The sequence below is a fragment of the Mustela lutreola genome, chromosome 6 (genome assembly GCF_030435805.1).
Source record: "Mustela lutreola isolate mMusLut2 chromosome 6, mMusLut2.pri, whole genome shotgun sequence".
In the NCBI taxonomy this organism is placed as follows: domain Eukaryota; kingdom Metazoa; phylum Chordata; class Mammalia; order Carnivora; family Mustelidae; genus Mustela; species Mustela lutreola.
Genome location: NC_081295.1, coordinates 73,808,377 through 73,831,226, shown reverse-complemented (window position 1 = coordinate 73,831,226; position 22,850 = coordinate 73,808,377). Strand labels below are relative to the sequence as shown.

The following is a 22,850-nucleotide window of genomic DNA, read 5'->3' as shown; positions in this document are numbered from 1 at the left end:
ATTCCCTTGACTTCGGTGATGTTTCCAGGAAGAAGTTGTTGCAGCTGAGATCAAAGAGGTTGCTGCCTGTGTTCTCCTCAAGGATTTTGATCAATTCCTGTCTCACATTGAGGTCTTTCCATCCATTTTGAATCTGCATGTGGCTGTCCAATTTTCCCATCACCATTTGTTGAAGAGACAAGTCTATTTCCCATTGGACATTCTTTCCTGCTTTGTGAAAGAGCAGTTGACCATAGAGTTGAGGACCTATTTCTGGGCTCTCTATTCTGTTCCATTGATCTATGTATCTCTTTTTGCTCCAGTACCATACTGTCTCGATGATGACAGCTTTGCAATAGAGCTTGAAGTCTGGAATTGTGATACTACCAACTTTGGCTTTCTTTTTCAACATTCCTCTAGTTATTTGAGGTCTTTTCTGGGTCCATATAAATTTTAGGATTATTTGTTCCATTTCTTTGAAAAAAATGGATGGCATTTTGAAAGGGATGGCATTAAATGTGTAGATTGCTTTAGGTAGCATAGGCATTTTCACAATATTTGTTCTTCCAATCCATGAGCATGGAATATTTTTCCATTTCTTTGTGTCTTTCTCAATTTCTTTCATGAGTACTTTATAGTTTTCTGAGTACAGATTCTTTGCCTCTTTAGTTAGGTTTATTCCTAGGTATCTTATGGTTTTGGGTGCAACTGTAAATGGGATTAACTCCTTAATTTCTCTTTCTTCTGTCTTCTTGTTGGTGTATAAAAATGCAACTGATTTCTGTGCATTGATTTTATATCCTGACACTTAACTGAATTCCTGTACAAGTTCTAGCAGCTTGGAGGGAGTCCTTTGGGGTTTCTACATATAGTATCATATCATATGCGAAGAGTGATAGTTTGACTTCTTCTTTGCTGATTTGGATGCCTTTAATTTCTTTTTGTTGTCTCATTGCAGAGACTAGGACTTCTAGTGCTATGCTGAATAGAAGTGGTGATAGTGGACATCCTTGCCGTGTTCTTGACCTTAGCAGAAAAGCTCTCAGTTTTCTCCATTGAGAATGATATTTGCGGTGGGTTTTTCGTAGATGGCTTTGATGATATTGAGGTATGTACCTTCTATCCCTACACTTTGCAGAGTTTTGATCAAGAAAGATGCTGTACTTTGTCAAATGGTTTTTCAGCATCTATTGAGAGTATCATATAGTTCTTGTTCTTTCTCTTATTAATGTATTGTATCACATTGATTGATTTGCAGGATGTTGAACCAACCTTGCAGCCCTGGAATAAATCCCACTTGGTCGTGATGAATAATCCTTTTAATGTACTGTTGGATCCTATTGGCTAGTATTTTGGTGAGAATTTTCGCAACTATGTTCATCAAGGATACTGGTCTGTAATTCTCTTTTTTGATGGGGTCTTTGTCCAGTTTGGGGATCAAGGTAATGCTGGCCTCATAAAATGAGTTTGGAAGTTTTCCTTCCATTTCTATTTTTTGGAACAGTTTCAGAAGAATAGGAATTAATTCTTCTTTAAATGCTTGGTAGAATTTCCCTGGTAAGCCATCTGGCACTGGGCTCATGTTTGTTGGGAGATTTTTGATGACTGCTTCAATCTCCTTCCTGGTTATGGGTCTCTCCAGGGTTTCTATTCCATCCTGGTTCAGTTGTGGTAGTTTATATGTTTCTAGGAATGCATCCATTTCTTCCAGATTGTCAAATTTGCTGGTGTATAGTTCCTCATAATATGTTCCTGTAATTGTATTTCTTTGGAGTTGGTTGTAATCTCTCCTCTTTCATTCATGATTTTATTTATTTGGGTCCTTTCTCTTTACTTTTTGATAAATCTGGCCAAGGGCTTATTAATTCTTTCAAAGAACCATCTCCTAGTTTCATTGATTTGTTCTATTGGGTTTTTTGGGGGTTTCTATTTCATTGATTTCTGCTCTGATCTTCATTATTTCTCTTCTTCTGCTGAGTTTAGGCTTTCCTTGCTGTTCTTTCTCCAGCTCCTTTAGGTGTAGGGTAAGGTTGTGTATCTGAGACCTTTCTTGTTTCTTTAGAAAGGCTTGCATTGCTAAACCTTTTCCTCTCAGGACTGCCTTTGCTGTGTCCCACAGATTTTGAACCATTGTGTTTTCACTATCATTTGTTTCCATGAATTTTTTCAATTCTTCTTTCATTTCCTTGTTGACCCATTCATTCTTTAGCAGAATGCTCTTTAGCCCCCATGTATTTGGGTTCTTTCCAAATTTCCTCTTGTGAGGAAATTCTAGCTTCAGAGAATTGTGGTTTGAAAATATGCAGGGAATGATCCCAATCTTTTGGTACTGGTTGAGACCTGATTTGTGACCCAGGATGTGATCTATTCTGAAGAATGTTCCATGTGCACTAGAGAAGAATGTGTATTCTGTTGCTTTGGGATGGAATGTTCTGAATATATCTGTGATGTCCATATGGTCCAGTGTGTCATTTAAGGACTTTATTTCCTTGTTGATCCTTTGTTTGGATGATCTGTCCATTTCAGGAAGGGGACTGTAAAGTCCCCTATTATTGTATTATTGTTGAAGTGTTTGTTTGATTTTGCTATTCACTGGTTTATATAGTTGGCTGCTCCCATGTTAGGGCATAGATATATAAAATTGTTAGATCTTCTTGTTGGACAGACCCTTTGAGTATGATATAGTGTCCTTCTTCATCTCTTATTATAGTCTTGGGCTTAAAATCTAAATGACCTGAAATAAGGATTGCCACCCCAGCTTTCTTTTGATGTCCATTAACATGGTAAATTGTTTTCCACCCTCTCACTTTAAATCTAGAGGTTTCTTTGGGTCTAAAATGAGTTTCTTGTAGACAGCATATTGATGGGTTTTGGATTTTTATCCATTCTGATACCCTGTGTCTTTTGATTGGGGCATTTAGCCCATTTACATTCAGGGGAACTACTGAGAGATATGAATTTAGTGCCATTGTATTGCCCGTAAGGTGACTGTTACTGGATGTTGTCTCTGTTCCTTTCCGATCTACTACTTTTAGTCTCTTTGTTTCGAGCACCTCTTTCAAAATTTCCTGTAGAGCTGGTTTGTGTTTACAAATTCTTTCAGTATTTGTTTGTCCTAGAAGCTTTTTATCTCTCCTTCTATTTCCAATAATAGCCTAGCTGGATATAGTATTCTTGGCTGTATGTTTTTCTCACTTAGTGCTCTGAATATATCATGCCAATTCTTTCTGGCCTGCCAGGTCTCTGTGGATAAGTCCGCTGCAAATCTAATATTTTTACCATTGTATATCACAGACTTCTTGTGCTGGGCTACTTTCAGGGTTTTCTCTTTGTCACTAAGACTTGTAAGTTTTACTATTAGTTGATGGGGTGTGGACCTACTTTTATTGATTTTGAGGGGGGGGGTTCTCTGCACCTCCTGGACTTTGATGCTTGTTCCCTTTGCCGAATTAGAGAAATTCTTTACAATAATTAACTCCAATATACCTTCTGCCCCCCTCTCTCTTACTTCTTCTTCTGGAATCCTAATTATTCTAATATTTTTTTGTCTTATGGTATCATTTATCTCTCAAATTCTCCCCTTGTGGTCCAGTAGTTGTTTGTCTCTCTTTTGCTCAGCTTCTTTATTCTCCGCCATTGGTCTTCTATATCACTAATTCTCTCTTCTGCCTGATTTATCCTAGTAGTAAGAGCCTCCATTTTTTATTGGACCTCATTAACAGCTTTTTTTATTTCACCTTGGTTAGATTTTAGTTCTTTTATTTCTCCAGAAAGGGCTTTTATTTCAACAGACACGGTTTCTCTATTATCTTCCATGCCTTTTTCAAGCCTAGCTAGCACCTTGAGAATCATCATTCTGAACTCTAGATCTGACATATTACTAATGTCCATACTGATTAGGTCCCTAGCTTTTGGTACTGCCTCTTGTTCTTTTTTTTTTTTTTTAAGTTGAATTTTTCCACCTTGTCATTTTATCCAGATAAGAATATGTGAACAAGAGAATAAAATACTAAAAGGGTGGCAAAGACCCCTGAAAAATGTGCATTAATCAAATCAATAGAGACCCCAAATCATGGGGAGAGAAGAAAGGGGGTAAAAAGAAGTTCAAAAAATTTTTTTTAATTAAAAAAAAAAACCATATATTTAAGACTGCTGAATAGAACAGAACTACCTACTTGATTTTGGGTATATTTTGGTCTCTTAGAAGAAACTACCTCCCAAAATTTTAATGAAAGAAACACACACACACACACACACACACACACACACAGGTAAACACAATGAAGGAATGAAATAGGACTGTAAAGATGAAAATTTTTTTAAAAATTCTAAAAAAGAGTTGAGACATTGGTTGGAAAAAGAAAGTGGAGAGAATTTGCTCAGGCTGGAGACTAAAGCCCTGTGCTAAATTTTGGGTATATTGATCTATTAGAAGAAGTGGTATCCCAAAATTGTTTAGAAGAAAAAAACCCTATATGTATACAAAAAATAAAGTTAGATACAATGAAGGATAAAATATGACTGGAATAATGAAGGTTCAAAAAGATTTTTTTTAATAAGAAAGGTATTGTTAAGATAAACTAGTTAAAAAACACTATTCCGGACTTCAAGCTCTATTACAAAGCTGTCATCATCAAGACAGCATGGTACTGGCACAAAAACAGACCCATAGATCAATGGAACAGAATAGAGAGCCCAGAAATAGACTCCCAACTCTATGGTCAACTAATCTTCGACAAAGCAGGAAAGAATGTCCAATGGAAAAAAGACAGCCTCTTCAATAAATGGTGCTGGGAAAATTGGACAGCCACATGCAGAAAAATGAAATTGGACCATTTCCTTACACCACACACGAAAATAGACTCAAAATGGATGAAGGACCTCAATGTGCGAAAGGAATCCATTAAAATCCTTGAGGAGAACACAGGCAGCAACCTCTTCAACCTCTGCCGCAGCAACATCTTCCTAGGAACAACGCAAAAGGCAAGGGAAGCAAGGGCAAAAATGAACTATTGGGATTTCATCAAGATCAAAAGCTTTTGCACAGCAAAGGACACAGTTAACAAAATCAAAAGACAACTGACAGAATGGGAGAAGATATTTGCAAACGACATATCAGATAAAGGACTAGTGTCCAGAATCTATAAAGAACTTAGCAAACTCAACACCCAAAGAACAAATAATCCAATCAAGAAATGGGCAGAGGACATGAACAGACATTTCTGCAAAGAAGACATCCAGATGGCCAACAGACACATGAAAAAGTGCTCCATATCACTCGGCATCAGGGAAATACAAATCAAAACCACAATGCGATATCACCTCACACCAGTCAGAATGGCTAAAATCAACAAGTCAGGAAATGACAGATGCTGGCGAGGATGCGGAGAAAGGGGAACCCTCCTACACTGTTGGTGGGAATGCAAGCTGGTGCAACCTCTCTGGAAAACAGCATGGAGATTCCTCAAAATGTTGAAAATAGAACTGCCCTATGACCCAGCAATTGCACTATTGGGTATTTACCCTAAAGATACAAACGTAGTGATCCAAAGGGGCACGTGTACTCGAATGTTTATAGCAGCAATGTCCACAATAGCCAAACTATGGAAAGAACCTAGATGTCCATCAACAGATGAATGGATCAAGAAGATGTGGTATATATACACAATGGAATACTATGCAGCCATCAAAAGAAATGAAATCTTGCCATTTGCGACAACATGGATGGAACTAGAGCGTATCATGCTTAGCGAAATAAGTCAAGCGGAGAAAGACAACTATCATATGATCTCCCTGATATGAGGAAGTGGTGATGCAACATGGGGGCTTAAGTGGGTACGAGAAGAATAAATGAAAGAAGATGGGATTGGGAGGGAGACAAACCATAAGTGACTCTTAATCTCACAAAACAAACTGAGGGTTGCTGGGGGGAGGGGGTTTGGGAGAAAGGGGTGGTATTATGGACATTGGGGAGGGTATGTGTTTTGGTGAGTGCTGTGAAGTGTGTAAACCTGGTGATTCACAGACCTGTACCCCTGGGGATAAAAATATATGTTTATAAAAAATAAAAAATTATATTAAAAAAAAAACCAAAAAAAAAAAAAAGATTTTCAAAGAAATATAGTTTTTTAATTTTCATGATACTCTTATGATATGATTATTATCATTTCTTTAAATTTTCCATTTTAAGAAAGACACCTATGGTTTTTGCTTGTAATTATTTAATTTATCTGTGATTTATGTGTGATTATCAAAATAAAAGTAATTAATAATAAAAAAAACATTAAAAGAGGAAAAAGTAAAAGTTTAAAAATTAGAATAAGAAAAAAATAAAATAAAAACAATTAACTAACTTTGCAAAACTAAAGAATCATGGGGAGAAAGCCATGAATTCCGTGCTTTGCTTTCCCCTCCTCTGAAATTCCACTGTTCTCCTTGATCAGTAAGTTTTATCTTGGGTGAATGTTCTTGCTGATCTTCTGGGGGAGGTGCCTGTCATAGTGCTTCTCAAGTGTCTTTGCCAGAGGCAGAATTGCACTGCTCTTGCCAGGGGTTGGGCTAAGTAATCTGCTCAGGTTTGCTCTTGGGAGATTTTGTTCCCTGAACACTTTCCATAGAGCTCTGGAGGATGGGAATGAAAATGGTGGCCTCCCAATCTCCGGCCCAGAGAAGCCGAGAGCTGGGGGCCCCACTCCTCAGTGCACCCTTGGAGAAAAACCTTCAATCACTCTCATCTCCCTGGTCTCCAGCCACGCTTTGAGCTCACCCGGCCTGTGCCTGAGCATTTCTGTCTAGGCACACAGTCCCATTTGGAGTCTTCAAACCCAGCAGATTCCTGCCTCCAGAGAAGGAAGATGAGTCTCCCCGGATCTGCCACTTGTGGGGTCACTGCTCAAAAAGCAGTGGCCGACTGTGCCATGGGTCACAGTTTAAGGTAATCCCAAGCTGTCCCAAGCTGAGAGCTCAATCTTCAGCTCTGTCTCTGTAGCAGGCTTCCTCGCTCTAATACGTGTGAGCTTTGCTACACTCAAGGCACCCCTGATCCTTCTGTGACCCCATGGGGCCTGAGACTAGGCTGTTGTCGCAAGAGCTCCACCCCCGCTTAGCCTCTGGAGTGATGTCCCTCAGTGGAGCAGACTTTTAAAAGTTCTGATTTTGTGCTCTGCTGCTCTGCTGCTTGCCGGAAGCTGGCCTCTCCCCCCAAGGTCTATCTTCCCATCACTTCGCATTCACTCCTCTGCAAGTCCTACCTTTCAGAAAGTGGTCGATTTTCTGATTCTAGAATTGCTGCTTCAATCTAGAATCTTCTCTTCAATCTCTTGTTGGATTTGTAGGTGTTCGGAACGGTTTGATAACTATCTAACTGAACTCCTGCATCCTGATGCCCTCTCAGCCTGCTACTCCTTGCCATCTTGACTCCTCTCCTATTTCCCCACTTCTTAAAAGCACTCTGAGGAGAAGGTGGGTATGGAAATCTTTCCCTTTCCCCTCCTTCCCAAACCAAATAATTCACAAAGTATACCATTTCAGTCTATCACTGAGAGATGATGATGTAGTTACAGTACATTACTGGGATCCAATACACTGGGAACCTTTACAAAAATGTTGCTATTCTGTGTTTAGCACCATCTCCTGCCTCCTGGAAAGTCTTTCTCATGATAGAAGCTCTTCTTCCTCCAACTCTTTAACTTTTGCAAAATCAAAGAATAAATTCAGTCCAATGGAAACAGTCCCTTGGAAACAGTCTCTATGCAGGAATGCTACAGAAGCAATCCTACTCTCTAATAGAGATTTTATTCTCAGCATTATTCTTGCCTTCTGCAATACTTTCATAGGAAACCTGAGGAATATGGGGAAAGAAATAGGAACATGTGCATGGTTTCTTGCATTCCCCAGCATTTTGTCACTGTTCTCTTCTCACTGTATATATACATCCAGATAATCTCATCTCTGCCCATAAGGATTTTTGCCCTCTGTAAGCATTTTTGTTGACATAAAACATACTTTCAAAACAGTATACAAATCATAAGTTAATAGCTCAATGAATTTCACAAGGTAAATACACTCAAGTCAGTAACACCCAGATCAAGGAACAGAACGTAAAAGCTAAACAAAACGATACAAAGCTCAAAGGTCTGTTGTGTCTTCTCTCTGTCACAACTCCTTATAAGGATAATAATTACCCTAACTTCTATACCCTAGATTAGTTTTTTGTTTTGAATTTTATACAAATTGAATAGTATATATTCTTCTGTGCCTGGTTTCAACTGTGTTTGTTATATCCATTATGGTTATTAAGTGTAATTACAGTCTAAATATTCTATTCCTCCCATTGTTGTGTTTTATTATATGAATATACCACAATTTATCTATTGTAATAGATAGATATACTTCTGTTGGCTATATCTAAAAGTGGAATTATTTTGTCTGGCTGCAGCTGACATATTGATTGTTAAACACTGAAGAATTTTGCAAGTTGGTTTTTTAAACCATTGGGGGCTTGAAACTGAGCATGGTGGGAGTATCAGCAAACTCTACATATCAATATTCACCTGTCTCTCTCCCCTTTCCTCTCTTCCTTTCTCTCTCTCTCTTTCCCTCTCTCTCTCTCTCTCACACACACACACATACACACATACACACACACACCCACAGCTGGATTTCCATTACTGAATCTGTTCAATTGTTCAACTTGAAAAGATACCAAAGAGTTTTCCAAAATGGCTGTACCAATATATACCAGTATTTCCACAGCTAGTGAATGTTCTAATAGTTTCACAATCTTACCATCACCTGCTAACATTTTTTTCTTTCTTTTTTTTTTTTTTTTTTTCATTTTAGGCATTCTAAAGAGAAGTATGTCATTGTGGTTTCACTTTGCTTTTCTATGATGTCTAATGAAGTCAAGCTCCATTTTCATATGCTTACTGGTTACTTGTATATATTTTCTAAAGTATCTATTAAAGCTTTTTGCCCATTTTTTCTATTATTTGCCTTTTTATGATTGATTTGTTGGAATTCTTTAGTCTGTAGCATTTATTAAAACACATAAAAAAACAAATCCCACATTACCATCTCCAGTAGAAACCTTATACCTGCGTACTCCTAACTCAAACAGAAATCTCCTTATTCCTCACCTCTAGATGTACACAACCTTCTCAAAAATCATCATCTAAACCTGAAGTCATACTTCTCCTAAAACCTGTTGCTCCTTCTTTATTTGTTCCCTTAAATATCTGTAATATCACGAACCTGCAGGCCACAGAAAAACATGTCTCCTTCCCCTCCTTCATTTCTCATATGCAACCTACCTGTAAAATGTCTTTTTCCTTATCTTTCCCGTCCTTTATTCCTTCTACTATCAACATAGTTCAAACCTCATTATATAACATATATGTCACCAATTAGTTTCACACTACTCCTTAAAATGAGAGCTATCTCTGTAATCTAGTCAAATTATTCCAAACATAGGGTTTTTCAGTAGCTTTCTAATAACAAAAGGATCAAGTCCAAAGCTCACTTTGATTGGGCCCTTATTGGTAACTTAAGTCTCTCCTAACATCTCTACACATAGTCTGTGTGGACACCAAACGACTAGAATTTCACAAATTTACCTTGCTATTCTATATTATTACATCCCCATATAATGCCTTTCCTTCCTCACTGACCTGGTAAGTCCCTAATCATCTTTAAAACCTAAATTCCTAAATTTGCTCTTATAAGTAATTTCCTAAGCAGAGATAATTATTCCTTTTATTTATTCTATCTCAATGCATTATATGATTACATTTTAGCACATTTTACACATCATTTTAATTTTATTTTTCATTTGTCTTTCTCACCAGACAGGAAGCTTCCTAAGAGCAGTTCTCTGAAGTACATACCCTTTGTCACTAGGACCGAGTATAGTGCTCAACACAAACAAGGTATTTAAATGCTTAATGAAGAAAATAAATCATCAGGTTGCCAAATGGGATGTCACAAGTTTGTTTTTATACCTTTAGAAAGATCTCTAATATGTGAGTTATAAAATGATATCAGAAGCAGGTGGAGAACAGGTCATCTAAAGATTACAATATGATATCCCTTCTATTTTAAATTGTTTCACCTTCAAAGGGACATTCTTGTTAAAGTGACTCAGCAGAATACTTGTAACTGTGAAAGTATCTAAAAGTATTACACAATGGAACGCAATCCCCTAAACAGATATACTTTAAGAACTTAAGAACAGTATTTCAAAATTTCCTCATTAAGATGACTTTGAATACAATATGGAGGAGACCAAGATGTTCCTTAAACTCATCTAAAAAAAAAGTAAATAAAATATAATTCATATTAGACACAGTATGACCTAATGTGCTGTGATACATAGGAGAGGGTTTAACAAAGAAGAATGGTAGTGAGTTAGATGCTTGTTGTCTTTGAAAACAATATCCAAGAATAAGACCTTAATGCTATTCCTCCAATAAAAAAGGTGCCATAAGTGCTGTGACTTTCAACTGCCACAACTTTATTCTTACTAACAAACTCCTTATGGTCTTAACAGTTAATCCTCTTTCTTCCTACTGGAAGGGTACTCACTAGTATACATCAAGGCTAACAAATTGACATTTATTCTACATTTTATGAGCTTAATTTGTCAGAAAACAGCCTCATATTTTAATACTCATGGATGGAGAGGCAATTTTTTTCCATTTTATTTTATTTTATTTCTTTTCAGTGTTCCAGCATCCAAGGCAATTTTTTTAAGTTTAATTCTGAAATGTTCCAAGATTTTTAAAAAATAGGAAAAAAAATATAACGAATACCCATTCCTCATTTTTAGTAAATGTTAACACTTATTCATATTGCCTTCAGCTCTTTCTTTTTATTTTTTTAATTTTTTAAAAGATTTTATTCATTTATTTATTTGCAAGATAGAGAGAGCCTGAGTGGTGGGAGAGGGGCAAAGGGAGAGGGAGAGAGAAAAATCTTAATCAGACTCTGCACTGAGCATGGAGCCTGACACAGGGCTCATTCCCAAGAGTCTAAGATCATGACCTGAGCTGAAATCGAGTCAGGCACTTAACCGACTGAGCCAGTCAGGGGCCCCCAACTCCTTCTTAAAAACAACAACAACTTTTCATTTCTGAAATTCTCTAACATTCACAAAAGTAGAAAGAATAAAATTTTCCAACATTCACAAAAGTAGAGGGAAGTATAGAGAATTTTTATCTCATAGCTTGAAAATCATCAACATTTTTGAAAACTTGTTTCATCTAACTGCCATCTCACATACAACACATACAACCCTTCTTCTGCTTCCCCTCAGTATTTTAAAGAAAATTTACAGGATAACTTTCAAATGTCTAAACACAAAAGCTGAGATCTTAGACCACTGGCAATCTAAGTAAGAAGCCCTTTCAGGCACTTCCTAAAAGATATTAAGAGCACCTCAACTGGGGCTCCTGGGTGGCTCAGTTGGTTGAGTGACTGCCTTCGGCTCGGGTCATGATCCTGGAGTCCTGTGATCGAGTCCCCCATTGGGCTCCCTGCTCGGCGGGGAGTCTGCTTCTCCCCCTGACCTCTTTCCTCTCATGCTCTCTCTCTCTCTCAAATAAATAAATAAAATCTCACAAAAAAAAAAAAAAAAAAAGAAAAAAGGAAAAAAAAGAGCACCTTAACTATAACAAGTTCTTTGAACCCAGAAGTTACTTGACCTAGAAGTGGAAGTTAGCACTCTGGAACTTAGTAAAATTTTTCTTAGAATCTCTGTCATTTATATTCAACTTGAACATTCATCTGTCCATGCAAAAGCTTTCAAAATTATTTCTAACAACTCCTGGGGTTATTCCTAACAGGGTTAAGATTTCAAGGATCCTAACCAGAATCAAATTCTTTTAGATTTTTATCAATTCATTCCTAAAACTTATAGGAAAAGAGGACCAGGGAAAGAGGCTCTACTTATTGTAGTTTAGGCTATAGTAGATCTAGGCATTGTCTCTGCATTCTGGAATAAAAATGACTAGAAATTTAAAAGAAAATATGCAGGCTAAGTGGAAAGGATGCGAAGTGCTCACATGCATGGAAATAAGCAGACAAGTGTTTATTTAGAACAGAACATGTCCAGGGCATCTGGGTGGTTCAGTCAGGTAAGCATCCCACTTTTGGTTTCGGCTCAGGTCATGATTTCATAATCACATGATCTCATGACCTCTTGGGTTGTGGGATTGAGTCCCGGGTTGGGAGCAGGGAGTCCTCTTAAAAGATTCTATCCCTCTGCCAACTTCCCTCACTCCCTTCCTCTTCCTCTCTCTTCCTCTCTCTCTCTCTCCCTCTCAAAAAAACCCAGACATGTCCATGCTCCTTTCCTCCCCTGCCCAAAAAGTGACTATTTGTCTGTGGCTATAGTTATTAACATTAACCTATCAGTAAAGAATAATAAAAGCACAAGGGGCCCACTTATGGACTATAAGTAATACTGGTCTGAGTCAAAGTGACGAAACAGTACCCAGTAAGCAACCAAAGTAGTCAAAAGTTACAAGTTGCAAAATAAAATATCTAAGTACTTAAAATGACGTTTAATACCTTCACCTGAGGCCAATTTTAAACTCCTTTTCCAAAACTCATATAATATGCTTACTTCTATACCACTCTCCCATCCCACCACTAGTCCTATCAGATTAGAAAATGATACAATTAAGATGACAGATTCTATGGTATGAATTAGTTTTAACACATGTAAAGCCTCTTGAAGATATTGAAACCTAAAGGGAATGCTTATCAAACATAATCCTGTATTATTACAGGAAATCTTCGGTTAACTTAGGAGATATTGCAAGATTTCTGAAATAAATTTCTTTTTTTTTTTTTTAAGATTTTTTTTATTTATTTGACAGAGAGAGAGATCACAAGTTGACAGAGAGGCAGGCAGAAAGAGAGGGGGGAAGCAGGCTCCCCACTGAGCAGAGAGCCCGACGCGGGGCTCGATCCCAGGACCCTGGGACCATGACCTGAGCCGAAGGCAGCGGCTTAACCCACTCAGCCACCCAGGCGCCCCATCTGAAATAAATTTCAAAATGAACAAAAGAATCCAATTATAACAAAGAAATACGTAATGATGCAGAACAAATGCAGAATAAATTTATATTATAGATGTTCCCACCCCCTGTATTAGTGTAATAAAAGGTACTTGATTGGTACTACATAAAATTATTGGACAGATAGGAAAATTACATGATACCGTAAAACTGAAGAAAATGAGGCAATCTCTAAACGTTGACAATTACTACTACATGCTATTGGCATTGCTGTAAACAATCATTCATTTGAAATAAATCATTTTCCTGCAAATATTACTGCATGTTATTGCCTATATCTACCTTATTTCTTTCCTTTTCATAGCCCCAGTTCTCAAAACTTAAGCCTGATTCAAAAGCATAGGTGCCTGCTTTTCCAAAGGAGAGTAAAAGCTCTGTCTATGGAAAGGAAGTACCTCTATAATTATGGTCATTAGTTATCTAGCATCACTAAAAATGAGCTATTCTGGTCAAATGAACTAATAATCTTTAACTGAAAGCAAAACTGTCCTGGACAAGAACAAATCCTTTTGTTGAAAGTATTCTTGATCTCAAGTACATAGAACTGCAATGTTAAATATTTCAATTAATTTCAAGATATTTTCATTTATTTTTAATAAGTGAATTGTATACATCAAATGTACACCCACAGAAGTATAAATCTATGTACACATTTTCAAAGAGATTGAAAAAATTTAAAATAAGGTGGCTTCTCAGGACTTGAGCATGAAACTGAAGAGGAAATAAAGTAATAAAGGTAGAAAATTTAGGTCTATAGGAAGTGGGACTGGGTAGGAAAACTTCAAAAATAAAATGTTATTACTAAGTATGAAGTGGTTATGAAAAAACACAAGGATTTGGAGGCTTCCTAGATTATCACCCATATGTAAATATCAAGTTGCCTCAAGATCTCTTGAGCTGGCAAAAGAAGCCTATGCTAAAAATCTCAGGATTTATTGAGAATGACAAGGATTGGGGCTTGAAAAAAATTTAACAAAACCAGGATCTTCACGACAAGATGTATTCATGTTCATAAGCTCCAGCCATGTGAATAATTTCTCATCTCCAACAGAGGAGGGATAGAAGCAGAAAAATGTTCTTTAGCCTAGAAAGTTAACCTATAGCCTTCATAGTTGTGATAAGGATCAAATCTGCACTGATAGCTACATTCTTTTTTTTTTTTTTTTTTTTTGGTAGCGACATTCTTAGGGTGTCTCAAGACTGCCCAGATCTCTCACTGATAGTTAATATTGAATTTAATGATAAGCACGAGAGAAATCTTGCCACAGTAGTTTTATGACTACAAGCAGAAATTCAAAGAAGACATTTATGATCTAACACACCTGCCCCACATGTCTCCTCCTCCTTGAGCACTAAGCATGTAACCACCAACTTCATAGAGTAAAAGTGTAGTAGCTCTTTCTGCGCAAGGGTCCCCAGTCAGTGCTACTTAAACTAAGTTGCACCATACACAGCTCAAGAATTCTTTTTTGAACATTATGCTCCACCACCAGGCAAACCAACCACTGGTTTTTTTCACTCCCCTTTCATTACTCTTAGACCCAAGTTCAGGAGTCAATGTCCATTGGAAAAATAGTGAAATATACCTAAAACATACCATTCAAAATGAGTTGTAATGGGAACAGCCATCTTTCAGTAATTTGCCAAAAGATCAACACAAAGGAAAAGAGGAAAAGACAGCCACAGTCCATTCCCTAGGCTTTTAGAAAACCTGGAGTTGCCTTTGGCCACATACATGCAAATCTTTAAGAAAGGTGATATGGTAACCATCAAGGGGATGGGCACTGTTCAAACAGGAAAGCCCCCACAGATGTTACCATAGCAAAACTGGAAGAGTCTACAATGTTATCTAGCATGCCCTTGGCACTGCTGTAAACAAACAAGAGCAAGATACTTTTTTTTCTAAATTTTTTTTAAAGATTTTTTTTTAATTTATTTATTTGATAGACAGAGATTACAAGAAGGCAGGCAGGCAGAGAGGCAGGCAGAGAGAGATGGAGAAGCAGGCTCCCCACTGAGCAGAGAGGGCCCAATGGGGATTCGATCCCAGGACGTGGGATCATGACCCGAGTCGAAGGCAGAGGCTTTAACCATGCGCCCAAGAGCAAGATTCTTTCTAAGAGAATTCATGTATTGAGCACATCAAGCATTCAAAGAGCCAAACAGCTTCCTGAAGAATGTGAAGGAAAATGATCAGAAAAAGAAGGAAGCCAAAGAGAAAGGCATTTGAGTTCAACTGAACCATCAGCCCGCTCTACCCAGAAAAGCACATTTTGTAAGAACCAATGGACAGGAGCCTGAGCTGTTGGAACCTATTCCTTATGAATTCATGGCATGATGTGTAAAAAAAAATTTAAAAATCTCAAGACTGTTTTAAAAAAAAGGAGTTGTGACACCTTCTTTGCTACTCTAAGGACAAATTTTGACAATATTAGCAATTAAGATATTTTAAAACAGGATAGTAGTCTTCATCAAATTATTTAAAATAGGCAATAATTCCTTTCTAAGAAATAAAAAAGGACTTGAGAGGTGCCTGCCTGGCCCAATTGGTAGAGCATGTGACTCTCAATCTCAGGGTCACAAGTTCAAGCCCCACAATGGGCATGGAGCCTACTTTAAAAAAAATAAAAATAAAAATAAAAATAAAAGGTTGAATAGTTCCTTTGCATGGAAATGACACCTATGTATATAGGTTTTGATGGCCAACAAATTCACAGACTGGGATCTTAGTGCATAAACATACATACATATGATAAAAGCATTTGGTAAGATATAATTGGTAACAATTAAATGGTATTTATTGAGTTCTGACTAGTGACTAGTTGCTAACTGTTTCAAGGAGAAAAAAAAGTAACCTTACCCTAACTTACCCTAAGCTTACCTAACTTAAATTTTTTTTTTTTAGTTTTATCGAGGAAACAAAAAGATGCACACAAAAAGCAAATATACTTCATCTAATCAAAATCAGAATAAAGTTCCTCCTTTTAGTAAGCTCTGTTAGAGATTTACAACATACTTAAAATATAGTCTTGACATCATAAAAGGATTTTTTTTTCCTTCACCAGTAAACTTTCATCATGAAATCTAAGCATTTTCCAGAGCACCTAGGTGGCTCAGCTGGTTAAACATCTATCTTCGAGTCAGGTCATGATCCCAGAGTTCTGGGATCAAGTCCCACACCGGGCTCCCTGCTCAGTGGGGAGTTTGCTTCTCCCTCTTCATCTGCTCTTCCCCTGCTCATACTCTCTCTCTCTCTCTCAAATAAAATCTAAGAAAAAGAAATCTAAGGATTTTCTATAGGCAAAAAAGGATCCAATGACATTAAATCACCTGCAAAAAGTTATGGTATTTTATTTCCTTCATTCTTTCCAAAGTTTAAAATTCTAAGGAGAACCACAACAAAAATCAGGCAATATTCCAGGTCTCCTGGACAGTAACCGAAAGAAAACATAAACTCAGGCTTGCTTTTCTTTGTAGTGCCTTATGGTCAAAATATTGGCAGAGGGAGCCACCCTTAAATACTCTCATCTTACATATTTTCAGAGTGTCATTTCTTCAGAAGATTATGTTACTGCTCATCTATTAGCATGATTCCACTCCCCTCCATGAAACAAATCTAGAAGAAAAAAAATAATAAAGCCCACATTTCTTTTTCACAATTAAAGCTTACCTTCTGTCAAATTTTAAAACAATAAAAATGCTCTCAACCAAAGTTCTCACTCTATTTTTCTTGAAATAAATACTTATTTTTAAATAAATTATCAATTTATAAAAACCTTTAAAACTTTAGACATAATTCCATGTAACTCCATAGCTAGAACCACAAGCCTTTTGAATGGACAGTAAAATATTTTGTACATATGCTATTTAATTAAATCAAAGTATTTATGAGATGGTTATAAAACTATACACACTATTGTTCATATACTACTTCTAGAAAGTATTATTACATTTATTTCCTGATTTGAAACTCAGGTCATCTGGCCAGTATGAAAATAAATGAAGATATTATGAAGAAAGCTATTGCCTGAGTCACCTAACACACACTAAAAAAGTTAGGTTTCAGAAAACACATGTTTTTTTTTCTTAACCTAGGTAAGGGATACACACTTATTTTCTTTGTTGTTTCTTTATTATTGTTCTTTAAATTCTTCTTATGCATTTTTCACTATATGTATGTATATAACATTTCTCAATTTTTTTTTAAGATTTTATTTATTTATTTGACAGAGAGAGATCACAGTAGGAGAGAGGAAGGGAAGAGATCACAGAGAGAGGAAGGGAAGTAGGCCCCCCGCTGAGCAGAGAGCCCGATGTGGGACTCGATCCCAGAACCCTGAGATCACGACCCGAGCCGAAGGCAGCGGCTTAACAACTGAGCTACCCAGGCGCCCCTCAATTTTTTTTTTTTAACTGAAGGATATCATTCCAAACTTTGGGGGCTGCCTCTGCCTTTACCAATAATCTCTCCCAATCTTCTAAATGGCCATTTTCAAAAATAGTTTCCTAAATACTCTTTCTCTACATTGAAGATAGCAAACAAAGAACACACAGCCATAAAGATACTATACTAAACAAAGAACACAGTGGCCATATAGTCTGGCAGGTCTGACAACTACTAAAGAGTCCTTATTGAAGTACCTTAGAGAATTAGAAATGAAGCTCCTCCCTCCATGACAATAAAAAATTTTTAAGGGCAGAACTGCATCTTATTCACAGGCTTTAGCACACAGTTTCACATTTAATATTTGTGGAACTAAATAAACCTTAATATGGTTATTACTGTGTAGGCACTACAGTACCTACCCATCATTTTCTAAACTATTATGTTAAGATCTCTATTTGCAAAATAGAAAAATTTATTTCACTGTTGGGTTTCTATGAAATCCAAGTCCAGGATATATAGCTACAAATGTGCAAGGGTATGATTTTCCTTTCGTGTTTACAAAATGGCTTTGCATACAACACAATCTTTATTGTTTCACTAATAAAAAATATCAATACTTTTTAAGAAGTGAAGTAATAAATAATAAGACATCATTCTATCTATAATATGTGTAGTTGGCAATACATATTTTACAAGGATCTGATTGGTAATCTTCTTTGTTCTTTATGTAAAATTTCTCTTACAGGAGGAATCTTAGGTCAGGTCTAGACTGTTACATTCTCTAACTTTCTTGGGAGGAGAGACAATTGACCCAGTGGTACTGAGGTTAACATTTAATAACTGTTAGTGGCAAACTTAAAGAGGGAATCTGAGATTTGACCTACTTTGCCTCACTTTCTCTTCTTCACCTTCCAAAGTAGGGGTTTTGAGGCAAAACAAGTAATTCAGTGTGTGGTTTTGCATACTAATCAACAAAGTGAAACTATCTGCCCTGGAACTACAGTTCTGTTCTCTTAGTTCTGTTCTCCTTTTTGTCTCTATGTCTGTCTGTCTCTCACTCTAAGAGGCTTATGTGGTAAAAGGAACCTGGGGCTGCCTTTATCTTTTTCCATTTAAAGAAGATCAAATAGAGTAGGGCTCAGGGTTCCTTATGCCTGCTTCCAGTCTAGGAAAATAAGCTCTCAAGATCACTTAATCAGGTCAGTTCACAAAACTGGAAGGTATATAAACAGAGCTTAATCAGGTCAGTTCACAAAACCGGAAGGTATATATACAGAGCCAGAGCCAAAGATAATACATCCAAGCTCTTTCCTGGATATTCTCTAAGCATGTCGTGTCCCTGGAGATATCAGACATAGAATAGAAACTCGATGGAAAATTCAACTGAGGCAGAGGTCCTGGTCTTCTCTATATTTACCATGCCTTCAACATTTAAAAAGGTGCCAAAATAAACTTAATAAGGACTTTGATGGCTATTTTCAGAAACTAAATTTGGCTGTTTCCCACAGTATTCTGTTTAGGGAAAAGAACAAAGAAACTAGAAAATAAACTAGAAAATAAGAAATAAAACTTACAAAATCATTAGCATTTTTTATCGATAGCCTTTTTAATTACTGTGGAATAACAAAATCAATGAACAATATATCTTCTCTCTTATAAGGAGCCTGTTCTGTCCTCATATATTACCTCTCCAACAACAGAAGGGCAATTAGTATATATGCCATCAGGTCTATTATTTCCTTATCTTTAAATATTACACAATTAAACATACATGTAACTAATATTTTTGCCTCACTAGACATCTTTGATATGCTGATTTTTCCAAATAAATCTTATAATAAATACTTCACATATCCTTCTGTTAATTCCATTTTTTTCTCTTCTTCCTCATTCCTATCCCCCTTCCACTACTAACTCACCCTTCTTTTCTCTCTTCTCATGTTCCCTTGTCTATGCCACAGAAGAGTACCACAAAAACTTGAGGGTACTGCTTAAGCCTCCTAGGTTTGCTGACCTCAAGTTTAGAAATCCAGTTCTAGAAATATGATAATCACCTATTTATGTATACTTTCATCCCAATTTTAAATTCAAAGGCCAAATCAGACAAGAGTTCAGTGCTAAGGAGATGACAAAAATATCAGCCACTAATAAACTTCTATAGTATCTGAAAGTACACGTGAACAAACAAGGCTGAGATTCAGGTTCTGTGTAAGCATGTGGTTAAGCAATCATCATTTCTGGACTCTTCCAGAATCATAAGGCAATGAAAAAGTTCTGAGGAATTTACGTTTTATAAACATTCTTCAGGACAAAGCATTATGTTTAAATTTTGTCATGCAGGATGCTTTGCTGTTCTGCCACAGTCACATCAGCTAAATAAGCTCTTAACCACGCCACTGGAAAAGGGAAAGAGGAGAGCCCTATGGACATCTACGACTACATGTGTTACTCTCCCGTTTTTGTTAAAGTTCTGCAAAGGTTTTTAAAGAGTTCCCCTCCTTGCAAGGGGAATAAGCTGCATTTCTCATGAAAGCCATATGTAATCCATTTTACCATAAATCAGAATTACTAAATCCAGAAAATTAAAACAGATGCATACTTACTTAACAAGAAAACTATTAACCTGAGGCAAGTGGTAAACAACAAAAAATAAATATTCTAGACTGTCACTACAAAACTTTTTCAAGTTTTGCTTTCATTTTAGACTATCATCATACAACCAACTTTTCAAGCTTCATTTACATGCCATCATACACACCCCCCTTCTTCATATAGCCAAAATGAACTTTTCTCGTTTTTCAAATCCTTCAGGTTTTTGCTCCTCACTCATCACCTATATAATTGTGATACCTCACCTGTTACACTTTTCCTCATAGGAACGCCGCCTCATCTCCTTTAGTTCTTTAGACTGCATAAAAATACTGTCCGCTTGCACAGTATTTTTATTAAGCCTCATGGAATAAATTTTTAACTGAACATCCCCACTGCATTTTGCAAAGTAAGAAGGTCTTTACAATGCCTAGAACAGTGCCTGACAAATAATATAAATCAGCAACAATCTGGCATACAAGTATTAAGAATTCATAATGCCACAGGAGGCTTGAGACTCTGTCCACAAACCAACTCTCCACCTGCCCTATTTCTTACTCCCATCACTCACCCTGTTTCAATTCCATCAGTCTCTGCTAGCTGGCTTCTCTTCCCAGAATGGAACCTACTGTTACCCACTTCTCCTTCAGGTCAGGCAACAGGAGGTCAGCCGACTTACTACTCCTCCCATTCCCAGAATTCGTAATTACAACTCCCCCCTCCCCGTAATTTCCTCCAATAGAGTGCTTCCCCGAAGGGATCCTCTGTGAAACTCGCCATCGTCCCGTTTATCTCTATACGTCCAGCTCCTGGAGCAACCGCTGGTAAACTTGCGGTCCTCGGATAAAAAATGGGGAAAGGAAAGGAGGAGGGAAGGGGGTCGATAGAGATTGTTTTCAAGTTCCTCATCGGCCCTTTCAACGAGTAATTTAAGTTCTCTGCGGTTCCAACCCCCTGTATTTGTGACTCGTGGGTGGTTGTGGGGAGCATTAAAGGATTATCGAGGCGCTGGAGAATTTCAGGAAGGAAAGAGCCCACACCAACAAATGATCTGGACATTGTTTGTTGTTGAAAAGTCGAATGCACCCAACAAATAACGTTAAGTGTTAATTAAGCAAAGTAACACAGAGAGAGGACAAATTCACAAGTCCGGGGAGACCTCACCCGCGCAGCACAGGACCTCGAAAGTATTTAGAATTTAAATTAGTGTGCTGAAATCACGCCTCCCTATTCTGAACACATTCATCTGGGCGGCTGGCCGCGCTCCTTCCAACAGTGTGAGTCCCTTTCCCGCCGCCCTCATTCACCTCTCCAAGTCCGCGCGCGGCTCTGGGCACTGCGTCCCCATGCCCAGCAGAGGGCAGTGGGCCTCGCGATGGCCTCCCACGGAACGCGCCGCGGAGCCCGGCGGGTCTCTGCTCGGAATTCGTGTGGGGAAGCGCTAAAGTCCACTACGCAGTGACGAGCTACCGTCCTCGCTCGCAGGACATTCCAAGTACGGTCCTGCGGCCACTCAGTCCCTCACGCCGCAGGGCGGGCGGCTACCCCTTCCGCTCCCCCCAGACCTCCTTCCGCTCCCCGCTCCCTTCTTCCGCTCCCCCTGGCGCCTCTTTCCCTGGCCGGCGCCTCCCTTCGTTCCGCCGCGTGCGTTCCCCTGTGTCGAGTTCCGGTGCCCTTTCGCGGCTTCTTTACCTCGCTCGCTCTCCTCCTTTCCCGGAGCCCTTTTCCGTGGTCCCGCCGGCGCCGGTGCCCGATCGCGGAAATCCCGCGCTGCGGCGGGCCTGGGTAGACAGACCTTCCCTTGGGTCGTGAGCGAACCTGGGGTGAATGGACCCGCTTGGCGTTTTCGGTTCTGGGACACAGAGTTAAGGGCTGGTCCCGCGAAGCCTGCAGACTGCATTTATTTTTCCGGCATTCTGTCTACGTGGGAAGAGTGGAGGGCGGAGGAAGCTGGGCTGGGGCATTTTGAAACAGAAGGGGAAAGGAAGGTACCAAAAGCTTTTACTTCTTGAACGTTTTTTCTGCCTTACTGAACGGGGGAAGTATTTGTCTTTTTTTTTTTTTTTTTTAAACGATTACTCAACATATGTCCTGCGTGTCGTATGATTTTTGGAAGGCTCAGAAGGCCTAGAATTCTGTGCCCATACCTGTGCCATGGAGCAAACAGGACTGTCTTTGGAAGACAGCTGCAGAGGAAGGCCATTTTCCCCTGGGATTGGGATCGTTTTGTCTACAGGAGTTTCGGAAGGTATAGATCTTAGTAAATAAGGCAACGTCTGGTGGGAGGAACAGAAAGTACCAAGAAGAGGAAATGATAAGCAAGTTTTAAGGTATGGAGAAGTGGATAGGAGGGAAGAAATGAGAACCAAGTTTGGACCGATGGGAAGAAGTCCAAATATTGAAAGTATTTTATTTCAGTTTAATATGAAATGAGCAGCCATTACACCTTGGAGCAGGAAATTCGCTTGATTAAATGGTGATTTGGGAGAATTAGTTTGTAGAGTGGGGGTAACGAGATGTATTGTTTATGCCATAAATTTGTATGTGGATATATGGTACTGCACAATAGGTGTATGGGACTGCAGCTCCAAGGATGGCAGCCGTGGCTAAAGGTTTGACCTTTAACATTTTTGTGTAGATTCCCTGAGGGTGTCTTTCTTAAGTTCAAACAAAGTATTTCTTTACGGATGATACTATCTCATGCCTTGTCTTTTGCCAGCATTCAGTTGCTAGTTGCTAGTTGAAAGAATTTACCAGCAAGCTGAGGAGATACAATGTTTTAAACGTTTTTAGAAAACACATACTATCAAAAGAGG

At 38.2% G+C, this 22,850-nt stretch overlaps 1 protein-coding gene across 5 annotated transcripts in view; it reads right to left on the bottom strand.

The window, feature by feature from the left end:
• ECHDC1 (ethylmalonyl-CoA decarboxylase 1) overlaps positions 1 to 21,974 on the bottom strand; it is a 66,563-nt gene extending 44,589 nt beyond the window's left edge. For 2 of the 5 annotated variants that reach the window (XM_059177613.1, XM_059177614.1), the window contains exon 1: positions 21,342 to 21,549. Coding sequence is in view for 3 of the 5 variants with exons in the window: in XM_059177614.1 (XP_059033597.1) it covers positions 21,342 to 21,382 (41 nt within the window). In the remaining 2 variants the exon portion in view is untranslated. Of the gene's footprint in view, positions 1 to 20,605; positions 20,734 to 21,341; positions 21,550 to 21,726 lie in introns of those variants that run through there. The other 3 variants (XM_059177611.1, XM_059177612.1, XM_059177615.1) reach the window with 3 other exon arrangements.
• Positions 21,975 to 22,850: the final 876 nt, after the last annotated feature.